Source organism: Conger conger, chromosome 14, assembly GCF_963514075.1.
Source record: "Conger conger chromosome 14, fConCon1.1, whole genome shotgun sequence".
Classification (NCBI taxonomy): domain Eukaryota; kingdom Metazoa; phylum Chordata; class Actinopteri; order Anguilliformes; family Congridae; genus Conger; species Conger conger.
Genome location: NC_083773.1, coordinates 40,533,982 through 40,552,156, shown reverse-complemented (window position 1 = coordinate 40,552,156; position 18,175 = coordinate 40,533,982). Strand labels below are relative to the sequence as shown.

Here is an 18,175-nt window from a genome sequence, read left to right as displayed (position 1 = left end):
TATTTGATATACTTAAGTTGTGTATATATTCAAGATATTTAGTGTTCTTGTCAGATAATCTTTGTGCCATCTAATGTAGAGTGTAAAATTACAATCATGAAAGTACAAACACAAGTCCTTCTCTATTGCAATGATTGGATGGATTGTCTCTGTGTGGTCATCGCACATTCTCCCTTTGTGGGTTTCCTCTCGGTATCCCGTGTTCCTCCCAAAGACATAACGACTCCCGGCCTCACGAGAGATCACTAGTGTGACTACCCTGGTTAAATAAATGATGTGTCATTTATTTTTGTGTGTGTTCTGTGATCGTCCTTTATCACTTTGAGTTTTGCACTGAGGCACATTGTTATGTGCTGCTATCTCTGAGGTTGCAGGTGGCTGAGAGTGAATGTCTTCATGTCAGTGATTACTCTGGCAGTGACAGTTGGAGGCAGTGCGATAAACAAACCCGGGGAATGCACCAAGTGTTTTGAATCTTTATTGAAGTATCTAGTAAGAGTTGTAACAGTTTTGGCGGTTCTAAGGTGTATTGTCCATTCCCGTTCTGCAGTTACAAAGACAGACTCATGATGCAAAATTACTGCTGTGTCACAGACATGCCTTACAATGGCAACTCCAAACTCTGAAAAAATATATGAACACTCTATGCTGTAGGTATCCATACACGTACATAGTGTGAGTTTTAGAAAATGAACCACTCACAAGTAACATAGGATAGGAAATTTCTGCAGAGCTATTTAACACTGTATGCAGTTCGCACAGTACAATGTGAGAATGCTTGTTTTCACCGTTCTCTATCATAACACAATCGCGTGATCACAGTTATAGCTGAAGCCCATTTTGGGGAATATTCACAACCACAAATTTCCTGCCATCTGATGCATCTCGGGAGTTTTTTTTAATTTTTTTGAAATAATGAAATAATAATTGACAGCCACCCTCTCATTCCAGAGCAGAACCGTCCCGTGAACCTGGATCTCGGCGTGTGAGAGAAACGTCCGCTCTCGTCCGTTTTTATCGTCGGAAGTTTGCGGGCATTGCAGCAGCAGGGAACTGGGATGCAGGACGCTTCTTTCCAATCCCAGCCACCCGCCTCTGGCACCGCGGTAGCAAAGAGGACTTCTGGTACACTTAAGCAAAACCTGGAATGGGTCTGAGAAGAGGTTGAGGGCAGTTTAGCGAGGTGGACGGTTCAGGTATCGAGTTTGAGTTTTTCGGGGGTTCTAGCCTGGTGGACTCCCCGGATCGACACGTGGGGCAGCGGCACTGGTAAGGGGCGCTGAGCGGAGGCTATGTGGCGATGGACTCCATGATCTCGTGACACAGGCACTGGCAGAAGCCATAGAAGACGCAGAGGACCAGGGTGGAGGGCACCAGGCTGACCAGGATCACACCCAGGGTAAGCTGCTGGATCATCAGCAGGTAGATGCCCAGCGGCAGGGAGCAGAAGTAGATGAGGCAGAGCACGCCGATGAGGAAGCGGGGGAAGGCCCTGGAGGTCCACATACGGCACTTGTGGACGGGCAGGTGGCAGGGCAGCGAGTCCAGGCTGGGCGGCCGGTACAGCCGCACCATGTTCAGCATGCCCATGGTCTCCGAGGCCTGAGACTCACCCGGGACCTCCATGATGGTGATGACCAGGCAGTCGGAGGAGCTGTGCGATTGGTCAGCGCCAGTGCAGACCCCGCCCCCGCCGCCGCTCAGGCCGTTGGGGGTGAGCACCACCTCGCCGGGGGTCGTCGCCGCGGCGACCGCCCCGCCCTTCCGCGCCCGGTCCTGGTAGGTGAGGATGGCCAGGATGTTGCTGTCGTCCTGCAGCAGCCAGATCTCCTCGTCGGGCACGTGGGTCTCGTGGCGGCAGAACGGGCAGCTGATGATGCTGGGGGAGGAGTCTCCCATCTCCACCATCTTCTTCAGGCATTTGGCGCAGACGCGGTGCAGGCAGCTGAGCACCTTGGGCTTGCGGGTGCGCGCATCGTAGCGGTTGTAGCAGATCTTGCACTCCAGCTCCTCCATGGTGTACACCCGGGGCTGGGGGCTCCCAGCCTCCGAGTCCTGCTTCTGACTCATGCCGGCCGGGGGAGGGGTGTCCAGGGCACGGGGTGGCAAACTGCAATGGGGAAATACTGGCCGCTACGGCCACTGGTCTCTCCGGGAGAGTCCGTGAGCTGCCGTTGGCCGCTAATGTAGTCTGCTAGTAACTGCCGGTCTCTCCTGTAGACTATCCTTGCGTCGCACTCAAAGTGTGGTTTTTAAATGAGGTTTTTGGCTCCGTAGCTGCGGTGGTGGTGTTGCGTCCACTTTTTAAATCCCCCCCAAAAAAACACAAAATGAGGACTTGCTTCGTGGGCTAAATTATGTCAAGAGCACTTGTTTGTGAAAAGTATTACCCTACAAACGCATGCACAGATTGCTTAATAAGCCTGCCCTGATGTCAGACCCGGATATTCCGGGTTCTTTATTGATATGCCCTGAAGGATAACGGAAATAGTCGAGATCACAGTCGGAGTTGGCGCAGAACCCCTCTGCTCCTCTGCTGGTGCAGCACAAGGTCACAGGTTTTCTGGGGAAGATGGAGGAGGGGCCAGCACTCTGTGACTCAGTCCCCAGGCCAAAGGCGTCCTACCCCAGAGCCCTCCCCTCCACAGACCCTCTTCTGCTCCCGCTCGCTGACCCAGAAAACCCAGCCATCGCGCGAGCCTTGACCTCCACCTCAACCTCCGCCGTGCACATACATGGGCATTTCTCTCACCGCCCCACTTCCACTTGCTCTTCACCGTCAGGGGCAAAAAATAAAATACTGTTCCTTCGGAGAGTTGGTCTGAGAATTCCTGAGATTATCCTCCCGTGATAAATCTCAAATCCAAGAGGCTTGAATATTTATTTTCTTTTTGGAGCAAGATAGCCCGAATGGTTTTAAAATGTCAAAGAAACTATGAGAGCTATTTATTGCTACAGAGAAAGACTATTCATGCTGGTCAAAAGAGGCTGTTGATTGGTAAGCACGGTGAAGCAGGCTGCTGTTCAGGTGACCCACGGTGGGGTTGCTGCTGAAGAGGGACTGAGGCAGGGCCCAGGAACACTCTCTCCTGTGGTGGGAGCACAACAGGACACAATATAAACATCACCATACAAAGTGTCCAACCAATTATGTTCTTTTTACCCTGTTCTCATTCTCACAGGGAGCAACAACAATGAGTAACGGGAAGGAACACACGCAGATCAAGCTGAACTGTGTGTGTGTGTGTGTGTGTGTGTGTGTGTGTGTGTGTGTGCATGCGCGTGTGTGTGTTAGGGTGGTGAGGGCAGTGGCGTTACTGCAAGGGTTCTTTTCTTACTTTAATGATTAAACACTGGGGAATTCATGACTTAGCATACAAATTAATAGGAAAACATTATTTACGTTAGTTCAATAGAAAATTAGGCATAGTATAACACAAGGTATTTTACCTCACCTTAAAACTCTAGATCAAGCCTGGTCCTGTACTAAATTTGGTTATGTACAGAGATCAAACAAAACTCAATTAATTCCAGGACGAAGCTTAATCTGTGTCAGTCAAACAAGCCCTGAAAGTTTCAAGTCATCCTTTGGATGCAGACAAATACTGTCATATCTAAAATTAATAAAGAATATTTTGGCCCAAGATTCATTTTGATCTGAGCAGTCAATGATACATACACGATTCAATGTTGTCCATCTAGGTAAGTGGCAGACAATTTGCATAATTTATTTACAGTGGCACTATTTGAAATCAATGGCACAATGAATTCAGCAAAGTACCAGGAACTTTTTGCAGAAAATCTTGTTGTCTCTGCTAGAAAGCTGAGACTTGGTCTATAGGTGGATTGTCTAACCTTATCACAAATTATAGGAAAAGACTCATGGCTGTCATCTTTGCCAGAGGTGTTAAACCAGTGGTACCAACAATTCTGAAACCTGTTTTGTGGGGAGATATATATTTTCTATTAAAAAAATTCAAGACTGTTGATTCCATTGAATCATTAATAAAGCACACTGCTTTACACATATTGGAAAATAAAGGTTATGTCAATAACTGTATTATTTTTCAGTTTACAGTATTTTTTGTGCAGATTTAACAAGGGTTCCAATAATTCTGGAGCCCGCTATACCTCTCTTGCATACACATGTCCTTAATTAAATAATAATGTTAGACTGATTCTTTGGTTGGTATACTGAGAGGGACATGGCCTCAGCTCATGTGAGTGGACTCATAGATTCCTTTTACTGCTCTACTCTTAGAGTGCCATCATAGTGTTCTTAAATTCAATAATCCTTTCTGTGTGCGGGTTATATAATTTTGTCTTTAGCCCGGGTGGGGTGACATTGGCTAGTTCCTTGTGTCGATGTTGAGAAGCATCGACACAAGGAACTAGCTTACAAGGTGGCTATAGATGAATTGGTTCAGGTCTTCTGCAGCCCGGCTCTGTGTGGAACCACACAGGTCACAGACATTGTCTGACCTGGGACGCAGTGTCCAGCCTCATTCACACAAATAGACCTTGAGAAGATATTGATATTGGCAGCTCCGCTCCGACAGTTACATTTAGGACCTCGTAATACTTAATAGTTTATGTTTGTACGCGGTGACGGCAAACCTCTGGGGGATAAATACAGGGCTCGTATATTAGAAACGAGACGGCAGAGTGGCCGGACGTGTTGTGACTGCGGCGCCCCGTATCGGCTGGGCGATGCTAGTCGCGCACCGAGACGCTCCGCCCATCCAATCCCACGTTGTTTACGGCCTTCTTGTCCGGGATATTGATGCTGCGCCGTAAGTCTTGCGGAGGGAGGAATATTTGAGAAGACGCGGAGAGGGCGACGAGTAACGCGTTCTATGTCTATGAATGCTGCAAAAAATCATAATTATAAATAAATTCCTTGCTAAAAAAAAAACAGACACTGTCCTGTTCACAGTATATTTGCCCTGCCAGTCATTCCCATAAATGCCAGGAAAGACGTTAGGACAGAGCACATCTGAAAGGTAGCCAGGTGAATGCTTAAAAATGGGTTTGTTGCGACCAGATCTCCTATGAAGACAGCATCACAGGCCCTGACCATTGGTTCAGGCTTAATGCAATTGCAGCTTCTAAATATCTATTAGAGTTTACTTGTGCCCAGTAATTGACAGGCCAACAAGAAGGGAAATGGGGATTTTGAGTCTGCCTGAGTACTATATGATGAGAGGAAATGTTGAATCACTCTCCGGCCCAATGAAGGCATATATTCTGACAAAATGCCTGGTGGCTCAAAATAATATCCCTCAACATGTTTTATCATTGCCTGTTGCCAGAATGGTAATTGGACAGGGCTGTCTGGTACAGCTTACGAAATAGCTTTTCACTGCCATCGTGGTTCTTACAATTTCATATTCATTTTTTATTGATTTGGCTCTATTGTACAGTATTTGTAACATACAGATATTGACAATATGTTGCCTTTTCATGTGCTTTTATGAGTACTATTTTGGGACTACTAAATCAAACGAGCCTTTTAGCTAAATTCAATGCAATGCATTGCATAGCTGTGGCGAATATACTTAAACCGTACACTATCCCTGATAAGTAAATAAATCAAAGAAATGAATCATTTTCATCAGAATAGTTCCCAGCGCCAGCTTAACTAAAACAATTAATTTCCCATTCCCTCAATAATAATGTTAATTGTCGCTATTGCTTTGTTTTCATTTTCACATTTTGCTGCGCGCTTAGCTCCTCTTTGATGTTTACTCCGGAGAGTGCGGGAATGAGCGATTGTGGCCGGGCTCCAGGTAAAAATAGCGTTGAGCAGCGTTGAGGGACTGAATACATTAGACTCACGCGCGTTCCTCCTCCCTCTCCCCTGCACTCTCATTATGCAACAATATATTTTCTTTTCAGTGCGTGTGCAGGCTGCTAGTCTGAACCGCGCCTATAAATAGCAGGACCGGGAGCTGCAGGACGGACAGCTGGCTTTATGTAACACTCCTCCTTCGGATAGCAGTGCTATCAGGAAGCGCGTCAGCGAGAGAGAGGGAGAGAGGGAGAGAGAGAGAAAGAGAGAGGAGGAGAGTGAGGGGTGGGAGAGAGTGAGGGGGGAGGGGGGAAAGAGAGAGTGCGGGGAAAGGGAGAGTGAGAGAGAGGGGGGAGAGAGAGAAGGAGAGAGGGAGAGAGAGGGGGAGAGGGAGTGAGAGAGGTGGGGAGAGAGAGAGTGAGAGAGGGGGGAAGTGAGGGAGAGAGAGGGAGAAAAGGGGAGAGAGATGAGAGAGGGAGAGAGGAGGAGGGAGAGAGAGGGGGAGAGAGGGAAAGTGAGAGAGAGATGACAGAGGAGGAGAGAGAAATGGAGAGAGAGATGGCGACAGAGGGAGAGTGTGAGAGGGAGAGAGAACAAGGGAGAGGGAGGAGAGAGGGGGGAGAATGAGAGGAGAGACAGAGAAAATTAATGAGAGAGGGAGAAGGTGAAAGAGAGAATGAGAAGAAGTGAGGGGAGGAGAGGGGCAGTGCATGAATGAGAAGGAGAGAGAGAGAGACAGAGAATGAGAGGAGAGAGAGACAGACAGGCAGGCAGGCAGGTAGACAAGGGCACTCACAATGGCATGAATGATAAGCTATCCACAGGGTCTGGTCTAAAGGTCAGAACCATAAGTAAGGGAGTGCATGTAGAACCATTTTAAAACATGTTCAAATGTTAAAGCAGAGGGACACCTGTATCTAAAATGGCCAGGGGAATGATAAACACAGAAGTCTAAAATAAATAAAGAACTAAACATTTGATCATGGTGTCTTTGTGTAAACAAAACGCAATGTTGTGGGATTTCAGAAGACGTTTTGGGAGCTGATGGCATCAAAGAGCTGTTATAATGGTAACATACAGTAAGACCCAGCACCTACAGCTGGGAACAACATGTACAAGGAAGATGTTTGGCAGCCATTCAACCACATCTATATTATTAATATACATTTGCTTTTATCAGATATTTCTGAAGATGTAATCCATATATGCTTTTGATTAAGCATATGGTCAGTTGTCTTTATACAGAAAGCTTTCTATCGGGCTGAAAGCAACTTTTAATAAAGGAAAATCAATATCATTGCAGCATATTACAGACAAGTATCAAACACTATTAGAAGAACTCTGTATTTCTAGCTTTCAAAAGAAAACAAAAAACAAACTCTTTCCTCTATACGACTTAATAGAATGAGACAGTCGGACAGCCAGGACGGTCACAACAATCCATTAAAACATTTAAAACATTAAACATCGGTTTATAAAAGATATGCATTGCACTGCACTTCTGTGTAACTCGTGACAAGCGTTATTTCCCCCACTTTTCTTAAGGCTTTCTTCGTCGTGCGCCTTTGATTGAGAATGAGTCCTGTATCTATCCATTTGAGAAAATGACCAGCGCATTCTCATTTGTATGCACATTATGTTTTCTGTAGCTCTGATTTGCTAACCCGCGCCTGTCAGTCTGAATCTGAAGCGCCGGCAGAGTATATTTTATTCGATAGAATAGCGTGTCATTTGTAAATGAAGACTGTTATTGTGGACGAGAACTCGCAGCGTGCGTCTTTAAATAGTGGAGCGGATGAGGATGTTTCTGCCTGTCAAAGTCAGTCAAAGTGCTGCCAGCCTCAGTCTGCGTACGTGTCAGGTATTTTTATCGGATAGCTTGTAAACCACGAATGTCCAAAAGTCTTTATCAGCCGGCCTGATGAAGACGGCCCCTCCAGTGCCTCTGGGTTATGTATGCAATGACATTCCGATGCTGGCGGCCGCAGAATACAATGTAATCTCATTCCCATAGATGATAAGATTATGTCTACCTGAGTTTTGTCTTTTCAAAAGATACGTACGCTACATATAGCTATCCCTGTCATTAAATAACATTGTTCAAGTGGCCTATTTCAGAGGCCTATATAAATGATTATTATTTAATGGATATGAATAATAATGCAATACAATAGTAACATAATTCATTTATATCTGGGAATTCATTTATATCTGGGAATATAAAGTAAAAAATACCATTCTTATATATGTCATGATTTATTTACCCTGGCAACCCGATTATGAAAAATAAAGTTAAGCTTTGGGAAGGTTTAGAGCAGGGTACCAAAATAAGTCTCTGTGTGAAATGGAATCTGCACTGTTAGGTAGTAGGCTAGTTATACTTACACACATATGTACACTCGCGGATACAAAATTATGAAATGTATTTTCTTACTATTGTACTGTTATATCTATCAATTGTTTGTCTTCCATTGTGGACTATGTTGGAAACTAGTGTTTTAATGTAGTACATGATGTCCTCTGAGATGTAGGCTACTCTTGCCTGTACTTTTTATATCCAAGTAAAAAATCCAGTCCAAATCCAAGTCCAATCCAATCTGTTCCACTGTTGGAGAGAACAGTGGGTTGAAGAAAAATGATATGAAACCCTACTTATTTTTGCCAGCCCCATCTTTTCTTTAAATAAATAAACAAATGAATAAATACCTTTTCTGACATTTTTAACAATATATGCTGAGTCACTGCAGAGTCATTAATCTAAATGTAATTTCAACTTTCACTATTTATTCATGTTACGAGTAAATGGTCTCAATGAAATACTCAATAACAAACACTGGAGCAGGTTACTGATATAAAAACCTGTTCATGGGATGCATACTCTGCAAAATAATTGTATGATATTTCTATATTTTGCTTCTATATCAACTACAGTGTACAGATTTGAAGTATTTTTACATTTATTTGGCATGGTGGTAAATCCATAATAGTAGGCTATTGGCCTTAGCCTTTAAAATATAAAAAATTTAAGTTTCACGCAAATCATTCAAACTATCTAGGAGAAGGTTTTATTGTGTTAATATGGCAGAGAATTGAACCACTGAACATAAAGGGGAAGGCAGAGTTTCCTGTTCAAAGCAGACACGGCTAACATCTAGCTAACATCAAGACTAACATGAAAATCCACCATGGAGGAGAAGGCACTGTCTTTGTAGCAGTTACCCAGGAAACCACTGACAGAACATGATGAACGTAGCAGGCAAGATGTGAGCTGAGAATGAGAAGGTTCAAACTGACATTTTTTAAAAACAAGTTAGTGTCATTTCTTGTTTATTGGGCACTAAATACACGCCTGAAGTTTTATAGAAAAATAAACTATGAGTATGAAAAAATGCAAAATGTAAAAGTTGTATCTGCTTGGAGCCCGTTCCTTTTGGGAATAAACTTTGAAGCTCAATATTTCAAAACCACTCAGAACGCAGACAGAACCTTCTTCTAACACTCAGCTCACGCAGAGATAGGTGATGCAAATGTAGACCCGGCGAATGAAACAAATCAAACGTTGAGTTTATCTGAAAAAAACAAAAAAATAAACACGGCTAGCAACTGTACACAATCGAGGAGAATCGGGGCGGGGCCTTGCTGTAGCCAAGCCGATATCTTGCGTCGCGCTTTCAGAAATCTCTGACATTTTTGGGAGGGAGAATGTTTTTGGGCAGCCTCCTGCTGGGGGCCTGCTGCTGCAGTGGTGCGGATGTGTTCGGTGCGGCGCTCGATTATTCCCGGCGCTCCCGTCTCCCGCCTGGCTCTGCTCAGGAGGTCGGTTTGCTCTTAATTCCCGTCCCCTGGTGCCGCGCTGGGGCCCCCGAGCATCTGAGAGAGGAGGGCGGAAGCCAGCGGGATCGCGAATAAACAGCCAAACCGCCATCTGTTCGCTTGTCCCTCTGCTGCCAAGCACAAGCAACAGGGGCCTGCCTTCACTGCGCAAACCCGGGCCCTGGCACGGACAGGTGAGCCGCCATTTAAGAGACAGCATAATTCCACGGATGTATCTGGTCTGAAGCGACACACAGCAACGGGCACTCACTCAGGAGTACATGGTAAATGGTGAATGGCCTTTATCCAAAGCGCTGTACAATTGATGCTTCTCATTCACCCATTCATGCACGCACTCACACACCGACGGCGATTGGCTGCCATGCCAGGCACCAACCAGCTCGACAGGAGGATTTTGGGGTTAGGTGTCTTGCTCAGGAACACTTCAACACACCCAGGGCGGGATCGCCAGATGACTGCTCTTACCGCCTGAGACAATGTCACCCCCATTACATTAAATTACTTTAAAATACGTTAAATTACTTTGGGGCAAGGCTCAGGGTTCCTGCACTCTGCAGTCTTTTTGTAGGGAAGGAGATGCAATACTCACAAACCATCGTTCGCGGGGTTCCTAAAGTAAGATGTTTACTTACTCTCCGAATTCCCTGCTGATTGCATCCTATTACTCATGGACAAACTGCGCACTAAACTTTCATGCCATTATGCTTTCATTGAATTGGCAAACCATTTACCATGGGAATTCCCAAAAGAACCATTCTCATTTGACTGGTTTCTGACACCTTGCTTTCTCCTGATTGCCTTGATACCTCACTGTGTGGTGCGGGACATAGAGAACAGAATTAACATGGCTGAGTAAATTTTTTAAATTTTTGGTTTTACTTAATGCTAACCATTAAGGTTTTCCTGTAGATCTTCACTCAGTGAGCACTTTATTAGGTACACCTAAACACCAGCTTGTGAATGCAAACATTTAATCAGCCAATCATGTGGCAGCAACTAAATGCATAAAATCATGCGGACATGGTCAATAAGTTCAGCTGTTTTTCAGACCAAATGATGGTTTGAGTATCTCAGAAATTGAGTATCTCAGATCTCCTGGGATTTTCACGCACAACAGTCTCTACAATATGCAGAGAACGGATTTTAAAAATCCAGTGAGCAGCAGTTAGGCGGGCAAAAACGTGTCGTTAATGAGAGAGGTCAGAGGAGAATGGCCAGACTGGTCAAAGCTGACAGGAAGGTGATAATATTAAAGAAAATAAATCACCATTATTTTCAAAAGTTATGATTTCATTCCTACATGCAGTGTATATCAGGTTATTAGATACACTGAAACTGCTGCAAATGGTGACAGGTTTCATAAGCTTTTGGTCCTGAAGACAGCGACAAAAGTTTGGTGCAATGTCTGTGTGTTCAGCAATGTCTGCATTCCAAAATGAGCACTTCACTTGAATTGTTTCAGTAATATATTGGGGCAGCCTGTAGCCTGTCTAGTGGCTAAGTTGGCATGATTGGGACCTGGAAGCCCCAGTGTAGTCATGATAAGATCTGCACAGCTGTTGGATTGTCTCCTGCTTAGTCTAATCAATTGCAAGTCCCTTTGGATAAAAGCATCAGCTGAATAACAAAACAAACTAAATAAATGGATTGTACATAAAAAATAATTCATGTAAGTTTCTATGGATAAGAGTAAATGCTGAGATATAATGCCTGTAATTCACTCACAGAGTATGAATGAAGAACATACTTAAACACATAAAATGTTACACACAGAGCAAAGGGCACTCAGTTCAGATTGAACAGATGCCAGAGCATGTCACCATACAAAACCTTAACACCTTTACCTGTGCTCTCTCTTCTTAGGTGAGAAGAGCTTGCAAGATCGTTTGCCCTTCGCAAGGGACGGTTTGTGTGATAAAGGGTTTGTGTGTGACTTTCTCTCATGAGTTATGTATAGTATAGTTTAATATTAAGAAAGGCCTGTGACACTCTGACACATTTATACTGGCTCAGTTTAGGCACCGTGACATGCAATGTCCTGCTAAGTGGCTAGCGCTGGGAGGCAGAATCTCTCTTTTCATACTGTCACATCATTTTTTTACCTATCCCCTGGAGGCTGGTGAATACAGGGCCTGCCATACCTTTTTTATCCTAAAACTAGGGGCCAAAAACCATGGCGTGAACAGCCGTACAATGTCCTAAAACTACATGTAAGGGACGGCACAGGGGCTTGTGCAGTTTCTATGTCCAACATGGAGGTAGTACATTTGCCCCGCCAAATACATACATAGAGTACATATTCTACATAATGTATGTACATACCAAATAAAGACAAGCGGGCAGCGGTTTTCTTTCCTGAAAGGGACTAGATTATGTCATGTCATGTAAAAATAAAGGATATTTTCTTCTCTAACGGAAATGACTAATTTTGTGGTCCAGAGATGAAATAACAATCACGCAAAAACACCCTTTTTGTTCTCAGTTGAACTGATGAGACATGTTTAAAGGATAAGGCTGCATATAATACCGAACATGGATGATGAGATATGTTATGTTCAAACATACAGGAAAAGGATATACTTTTATTTCAATACATTTATTTTTATGTTTCAATGTTTTTCGTTCAGTAATTCTCTTTTTTCTGAAAACCACAGGTGCCAAAATTATTGGCGCCCCAAACCTCTGGTAATGGGCACAAAAACTACATAAACGGTTAAACGTACCACTTAGCAGTGGGCAATAATAAAAAAACATAAAACAAGACAACCCATACTGAGCACAATAAACAAAACCAAGCAACATGAGTTTGCCAAACCTCATTGGAATTATGACTGGAAGAGAGTGCTATGGTCAGATAAAACCAACATTGAACGTTTTGGCCATACACACCATCGTTTGGCGGTAATAGAGGAATGCATACAAGCATCTCATGTGCCAGGAAGTCCTGCCAGAAAATGTGGTTGCCTCGGCTAGGAAGCTGACACTTGGTCATAGGTAAATTGTCCAGCAGGACAATGTCTCCAAACATACATAAATATCCACAGAAATGGTTCTGGAGTGCACTGTACCCCCAGAACTACCAAAATTATACTGAAAAAATGTTCTCTTTCTAAAATAAAAACAAGCAAGTTCATCACTACAAGTTTACAAAAATATCTTCTGATGAATGATTTATGAGAATGTAGATCCATAGATCTGTCGATTTTTTGAAGGGTTTCTATATAAAGATACACTTTTCTCAAGTTAATTAAACTTCACTTGAACAACAGTTCCACGTTCTGATTTCTCGTTTTGTTATTTATGTTTAAAATCAATCATATTAATGAGCATTTTTACATAAGTGCTCCGATAAACTGCCGGAGAATTGTTCTCACACAGGAACATTTAAAAGTTGACGGTTGTGTTGCATTTGTGCCATTAATTATTGAAGGTGCTGGGAACAGCTGAATTGGTTGGTCATGTGATACGGGCACAGCCCGGGGGAGTTATGAGGTGACTCTAATGACGTCTCATCAACTAACCTAATTGTCAAAAATGTGTTACATTCACCATGTGTAATTAAACATGTGTTATTCTCAAATTACAATCAGCTCCATAATTATTGGCACCCTCGATAAATGTGCACAAAAATACTGTAAACAAACAAATTATACAGTTGGCTTTTGAATAACTTTATTTTCCAACATTCTTCCAAATGCTTAACTCATATAATAATTAACTTTCACCAGTTTATTAATCATGTAAGAATAAAACATTGTTTTATTATTTTTGCATTATACTTCTTCAAGTTAATGTGTAAAGTATAGTGTGCCTTATTAATGAGTCAATTGAATAAACTAAAGTCTTGCATTTTTCAAATAAAGAATGTATTTCCCCAAAATGCAGGCTTCACAATTCCTGACACCCCTGGTTTAATACTGTGGGGTCTGGGGGTACAAGCCGGCCAACCAGGGGGCTACCTACTTTGCTAAGTCAGCCACTTCCAGGTTGGCAAAATAACTTTTTAAACTATTCAAGCGCTATTGCCTAAAATTGCCATTGGAATTGTGTTAGTTGATTAGCGAATGACGTTAGCATTTAATAAAACGTATGTTGAAATTGCATGTTGCCCTGTGTGGGCCCAGCCACCATTAAAACGCTGTACTGTGGTGGAACACTGTACTGTCAGGCGTACCCTGAGTAATAAAACCATCGAGTGTGAGTCCCTGGTCTGTCAGGTTCACCATGGAGCCCCACCACGCTGCAATACTTTGAGCAACCACCCCTGGCAGAGATGCCAGCTGTTGAGTCCTTTACCCTAAGGTTAGAGAACACATGATATCCTTACGGACTTCCCTCTTCAGTTCAGACCACAGGTTTTGCATGGACTTTTATGTGAGGATTTCTGTGTGGATTTTTATGTATGTTTGTCAATGGCCCTCATTCAAAAACCACTCAGACAAACAGATTTGTTCTTAAATTGCTTAAATCTATTTTAATTAACAAATTATTTAAGAGAACTTGGCATTTTTCTCTTATGTAACATTTCTTCTCAGGTAAGAATAATATTTACGAGTTTTAACCAGTCCTACCAGTGATGAATACACGAGCCTTGCAGCGCATGTGAACGCAGCTTGCCTAGTACACAGAAGGTGGATCATACTTTCAAACTCGACTTTGCAGATCAAATAGGAATCAAGATTCAGCAATTGCATTGCTTTTTTCTTGCATCAGATGTTCTCATAAACTTATATTTGTGGACTCTTTTGGGAAAAAAGAGAAAGAAAAAGAGAAAGTTTATCAGTGATGATAAAAAAAATGATTCATACAAAAAAGTAAGATAAATGTATGATAAGCATATGAAAAATCTATGACCAAGTCTAGCTTCAAGTTTTTGCCAAGATTTCCTGGTACTTTGTTGAATTCATTATGCCATTGATTTTGGTCTCATCTGACCATAGCACTCTCTTCCAGTCATAATTCCAATTATGTTTGGCAACCTCCAGATGCTTGGTTTTGTTCATAGTTCTCAGTAAGGGCTGTCTTCATGCTACTGATACAACCAATCTCTATAATTCTTAAAGTGTGATGCTTGGGTTCCTAATTGCCTCCCTCTCCCTTTTCCTTACTGTTCGTAGGGACAACATGTTCTTGCCCCCTCTTCCTGGCAAGTTGGAAACCATGACATGTTTGACTTTTTTTTTTAACGATTGCTTTCCCAGTGCTACAGTATGTGGTATGTTTAACCGTTTATGTATTTTTTGTACCCATTACCAGACTTGGTCAATTACTATCTGTCTCTTGAATTGAAAGTTCTTTGGCTTTTCCCATGCTGTTGGATGACAAAGGGATTTTGCATGCGTGTATACTCAAGAAGTGATGGAATGACATAATATAGTTTAGACTGAGATAAACTAAATACGCAAAGTTGTATTGCCAACAACTTTGCTTGATTATGCACCATAGGCAGTATTTGTTCTACATTTTCATCAAGGGTGAAAATAATTATTTAGCTGACTGTATGTTCAAGACAAACTGTGATGGAAATGAAAAGCTAAGCTTCATAATCAATCGGTCTGCCATAGTACATAATGACATTGTTTTAATATTCAATAATTAAGGATTTGGTTTCCTACATTTATTTCAGTGATTGTCATGTTATTATAAATGTGAAAAATGCCTAACAAAACATGCATTATCAATTGATTGAAAGTGGGCATAAATATAATTTATTGTAATTAGTCCAGACCACAACGTCATTAGTCCAGTGGTTCCCAAACTCGAATCTAGGGGCCTACTGTGTACGCTGGTTTTTGTTCCAACCACAACTGCAAAGTTGTTCATTTTTCTTAATTAGGTGCCTTTTCTGTTTAGATTGATCAGAAATAGATATGCTTGTTATACAGAATGAAAGTCCAATGTTCACGTTGTGCTTTTTGCGCCATTTGCAAACAGTAAAGTGGTAACAAGGTTTTTAACTGATCAAATCAAAGCCTGAGAACACTCTATAGGCTCTTAATTTGTTTGTTCAACACATGTTTTTATGTTCTTTCATTTTTGTCCATTAAATGTATTACCAAAATGCAGGTTTGGGACTAGTCTTAGTCCATGTCTGAGAAACAACCTATGAGTAATGAATTTCATTACCAATCAAATGGTTAGTTTTCATGGCCATGTGTTCACTCACCTCCAGGTTAACCAGAGATGTGAGTGCAGGACTCATCTGAATCATAATGACTGCCTTAAGCCTATAAAAGATAGAATATAATCTTCAAATCAAAGTCAAATAAAAGAAGGCCTTGAAATTTCCCACTAATAGGCCTAATAATAATACTACTACTAATAATAATAATAATAATAATAATAATAATAATAATAATAATCATCATCATCATCATCATCATCATAAGAAGAAAAATAAGAAGAAAAATACATTTTGTTTTCCTGTTAGAATAGAATCGTGATACTATAGAAAAATAAATTCATAAAACAAATATCTGTTGCCTATTGAATACGTTTGACATTTTATGAACTAGTGACAGGAACTTTAGTTTAACCCTGCATTCTGGGTTGGGATGCTCCTACACTGAACACCAAAATAGGCCAAGACACCTGACTACTGACATACAAATAGACTAGCTGCAGACAGCTAATAACATACATTAGATTCTGCAGTGGGCCTACCACTACCAATGTGTTCTCTACACCATTGTGGTAGTTTATTTTCAAACATTCATAGACGTTCTTTTTTTAATTAACATCTCACTTTCTAAATGATTGCCCATGCATGACTGCGTGCTGTTTCCCAATATAAATGAACACTAATCGAGCCCACTACTGAAAGCATTCGCTATTTGGTAGGCTGCATCTGAGGCAGAGATAATTCCCATATGTTATGTGGTCCTCCGGAATTTCCAATCAGTGTCTTGTAGAGGTAAACCACATGTGTTGCATTAGCGGTCTTATCGAACATGAGGTGGTGTGTGGGCTATCTTCTACGCTGTATTCTGCCTCTAACATTGCACGGATGTAAATAGCCTAGACTCATTTAAGTGTAACGCGCTATTTTCTTTACTGATATACTGTGCTGTGTTCCTATATGTGTGGGTTTGTTCCACTGAATTGGTTTCAGTGCAGTATCCGTATATTAAAACATCTAGCCTACTTTCCGTGTAAATCTACAGGTCCGACTGGCAAGTAAAAGATTTACGACGAGTTTTTTTTTTTATCCACTCGAATTCTGCGCACCAAATGTAGGCTGTAAAAATGTATTTTAAATGTTTATCATGTTTACTTTTCTGTGACAAATGTATCGTTGTCGATTATGGGGTTTTCGTTATAATATCGTACACCAGTAACATTTTCTGCGGTTGTCGCTTCTGTTGTTGCATTGGTAAAACACAAACGCGACAGACTGCCCTCTCGCTGGTTATAGATTTTCGTTAAAAATGGACTCCACGGGACTCAGTCGGTTGTTTGTTGGTAAACCATTTGGTAAGAGGAGCGTTCAACATCCATTCATTCGTTTATGATTTGATGCAAGAGTTTTGACATAAATGCAATCCACACTGGAGGCGCAGCAATCTCAAAATTAAGGCATGCATTAAATTACAGTTCCAATAAGGGGGGAAAATCGAATAGCTTAGTTGTCCTCCCTGTTGCTTTTGTGGGATCTGAAATAACCAATAAGCAGGTTGTTAAATTTCAATATTTACGGAAAAAATAAAGCAAAGATACAGATTAAAATCATTTTGATCTTGGGACGTTTTACGTGGTGTTTTATATCATGTATCAACCAAACAGTTGTAGCTATGTTGACTTATTTCAAAATGAAATGTGAGTAAGCCTATCCTATATAGAGCCTATAGGCTAGAGGCACAATGTTGTATGTTGTCGTAAATATTACAGCTGGCAGGGGTAAAACGAACTATTAAGAACAATATTTTATAGCGTATGGTTCAGAAACCAATCAGCATTTACGCGGTTTTGGACACTTACCCTTTGGTCGACTGAACATAAAATCCACCGTAAACCGGCGACCGAAAGTGTCCTCTTGCAAAATCCACGGTAACCCAAGCCTATCGTCAGCTTTTCCCTCTGTGTGTCCCCAGAATTATTTTGCTTACAGTTGGTGAGTCACTGCCGATCTCGTGGTCCCATCTGCTCGAGTCGGACTGCTGCATCCCTCTCAATGCGGTAGCGCCGTAGCATCAGGACCTGCACAGATTTCTCCTTGGTGGTTGCTGTGGCAACACCAAGTGCAGCGACCTAGAGATGGACAGTATTCATGGCCTGCATTTTGTCATTATGATGCATCTAATTAGGTTAGCCTGGCCATCTTCATCACAATTACCCAAATTTAACGAAAATGGGTCGTTATAAACGAGGCCAGCATCCTGTTGATCGTAATCAGCAGGAGGTGGTTTTATGCTTAAAAGACACTGGATGATTTCAGCTACTATATTTACGTATCTAAACTGTTACATGCTAGCGTGTGGGAAGCAATTCCAACACACTAAATTAAATGCAAATATAATTATATAGGCTAGCATACAGATGAAATGCGTACGT

The 18,175-nt window shown here is 42.0% G+C and overlaps 1 protein-coding gene across 1 annotated transcript; it reads right to left on the bottom strand.

The window, feature by feature from the left end:
* Positions 1-462: 462 nt before the first annotated feature.
* Positions 463-17,855, bottom strand: LOC133110499 (E3 ubiquitin-protein ligase RNF182). The gene is made up of 2 exons (XM_061220663.1): positions 17,603-17,855; positions 463-3,089 (listed from the first exon to the last, which is right to left on the bottom strand). Exon 2 carries the CDS (start codon positions 2,068-2,070, stop codon positions 1,291-1,293), a length of 780 nt encoding a protein of 259 aa, XP_061076647.1. The 5' UTR covers positions 2,071-3,089; positions 17,603-17,855; the 3' UTR covers positions 463-1,290.
* Positions 17,856-18,175: the final 320 nt, after the last annotated feature.

Coding starts and splice junctions, on each gene's coding strand:
- LOC133110499 (XM_061220663.1), bottom strand. CDS start 2,070: ATGAGTCAGAAGCAGGACTCGGAGGCTGGGAGCCCCCAGCCCCGGGTG.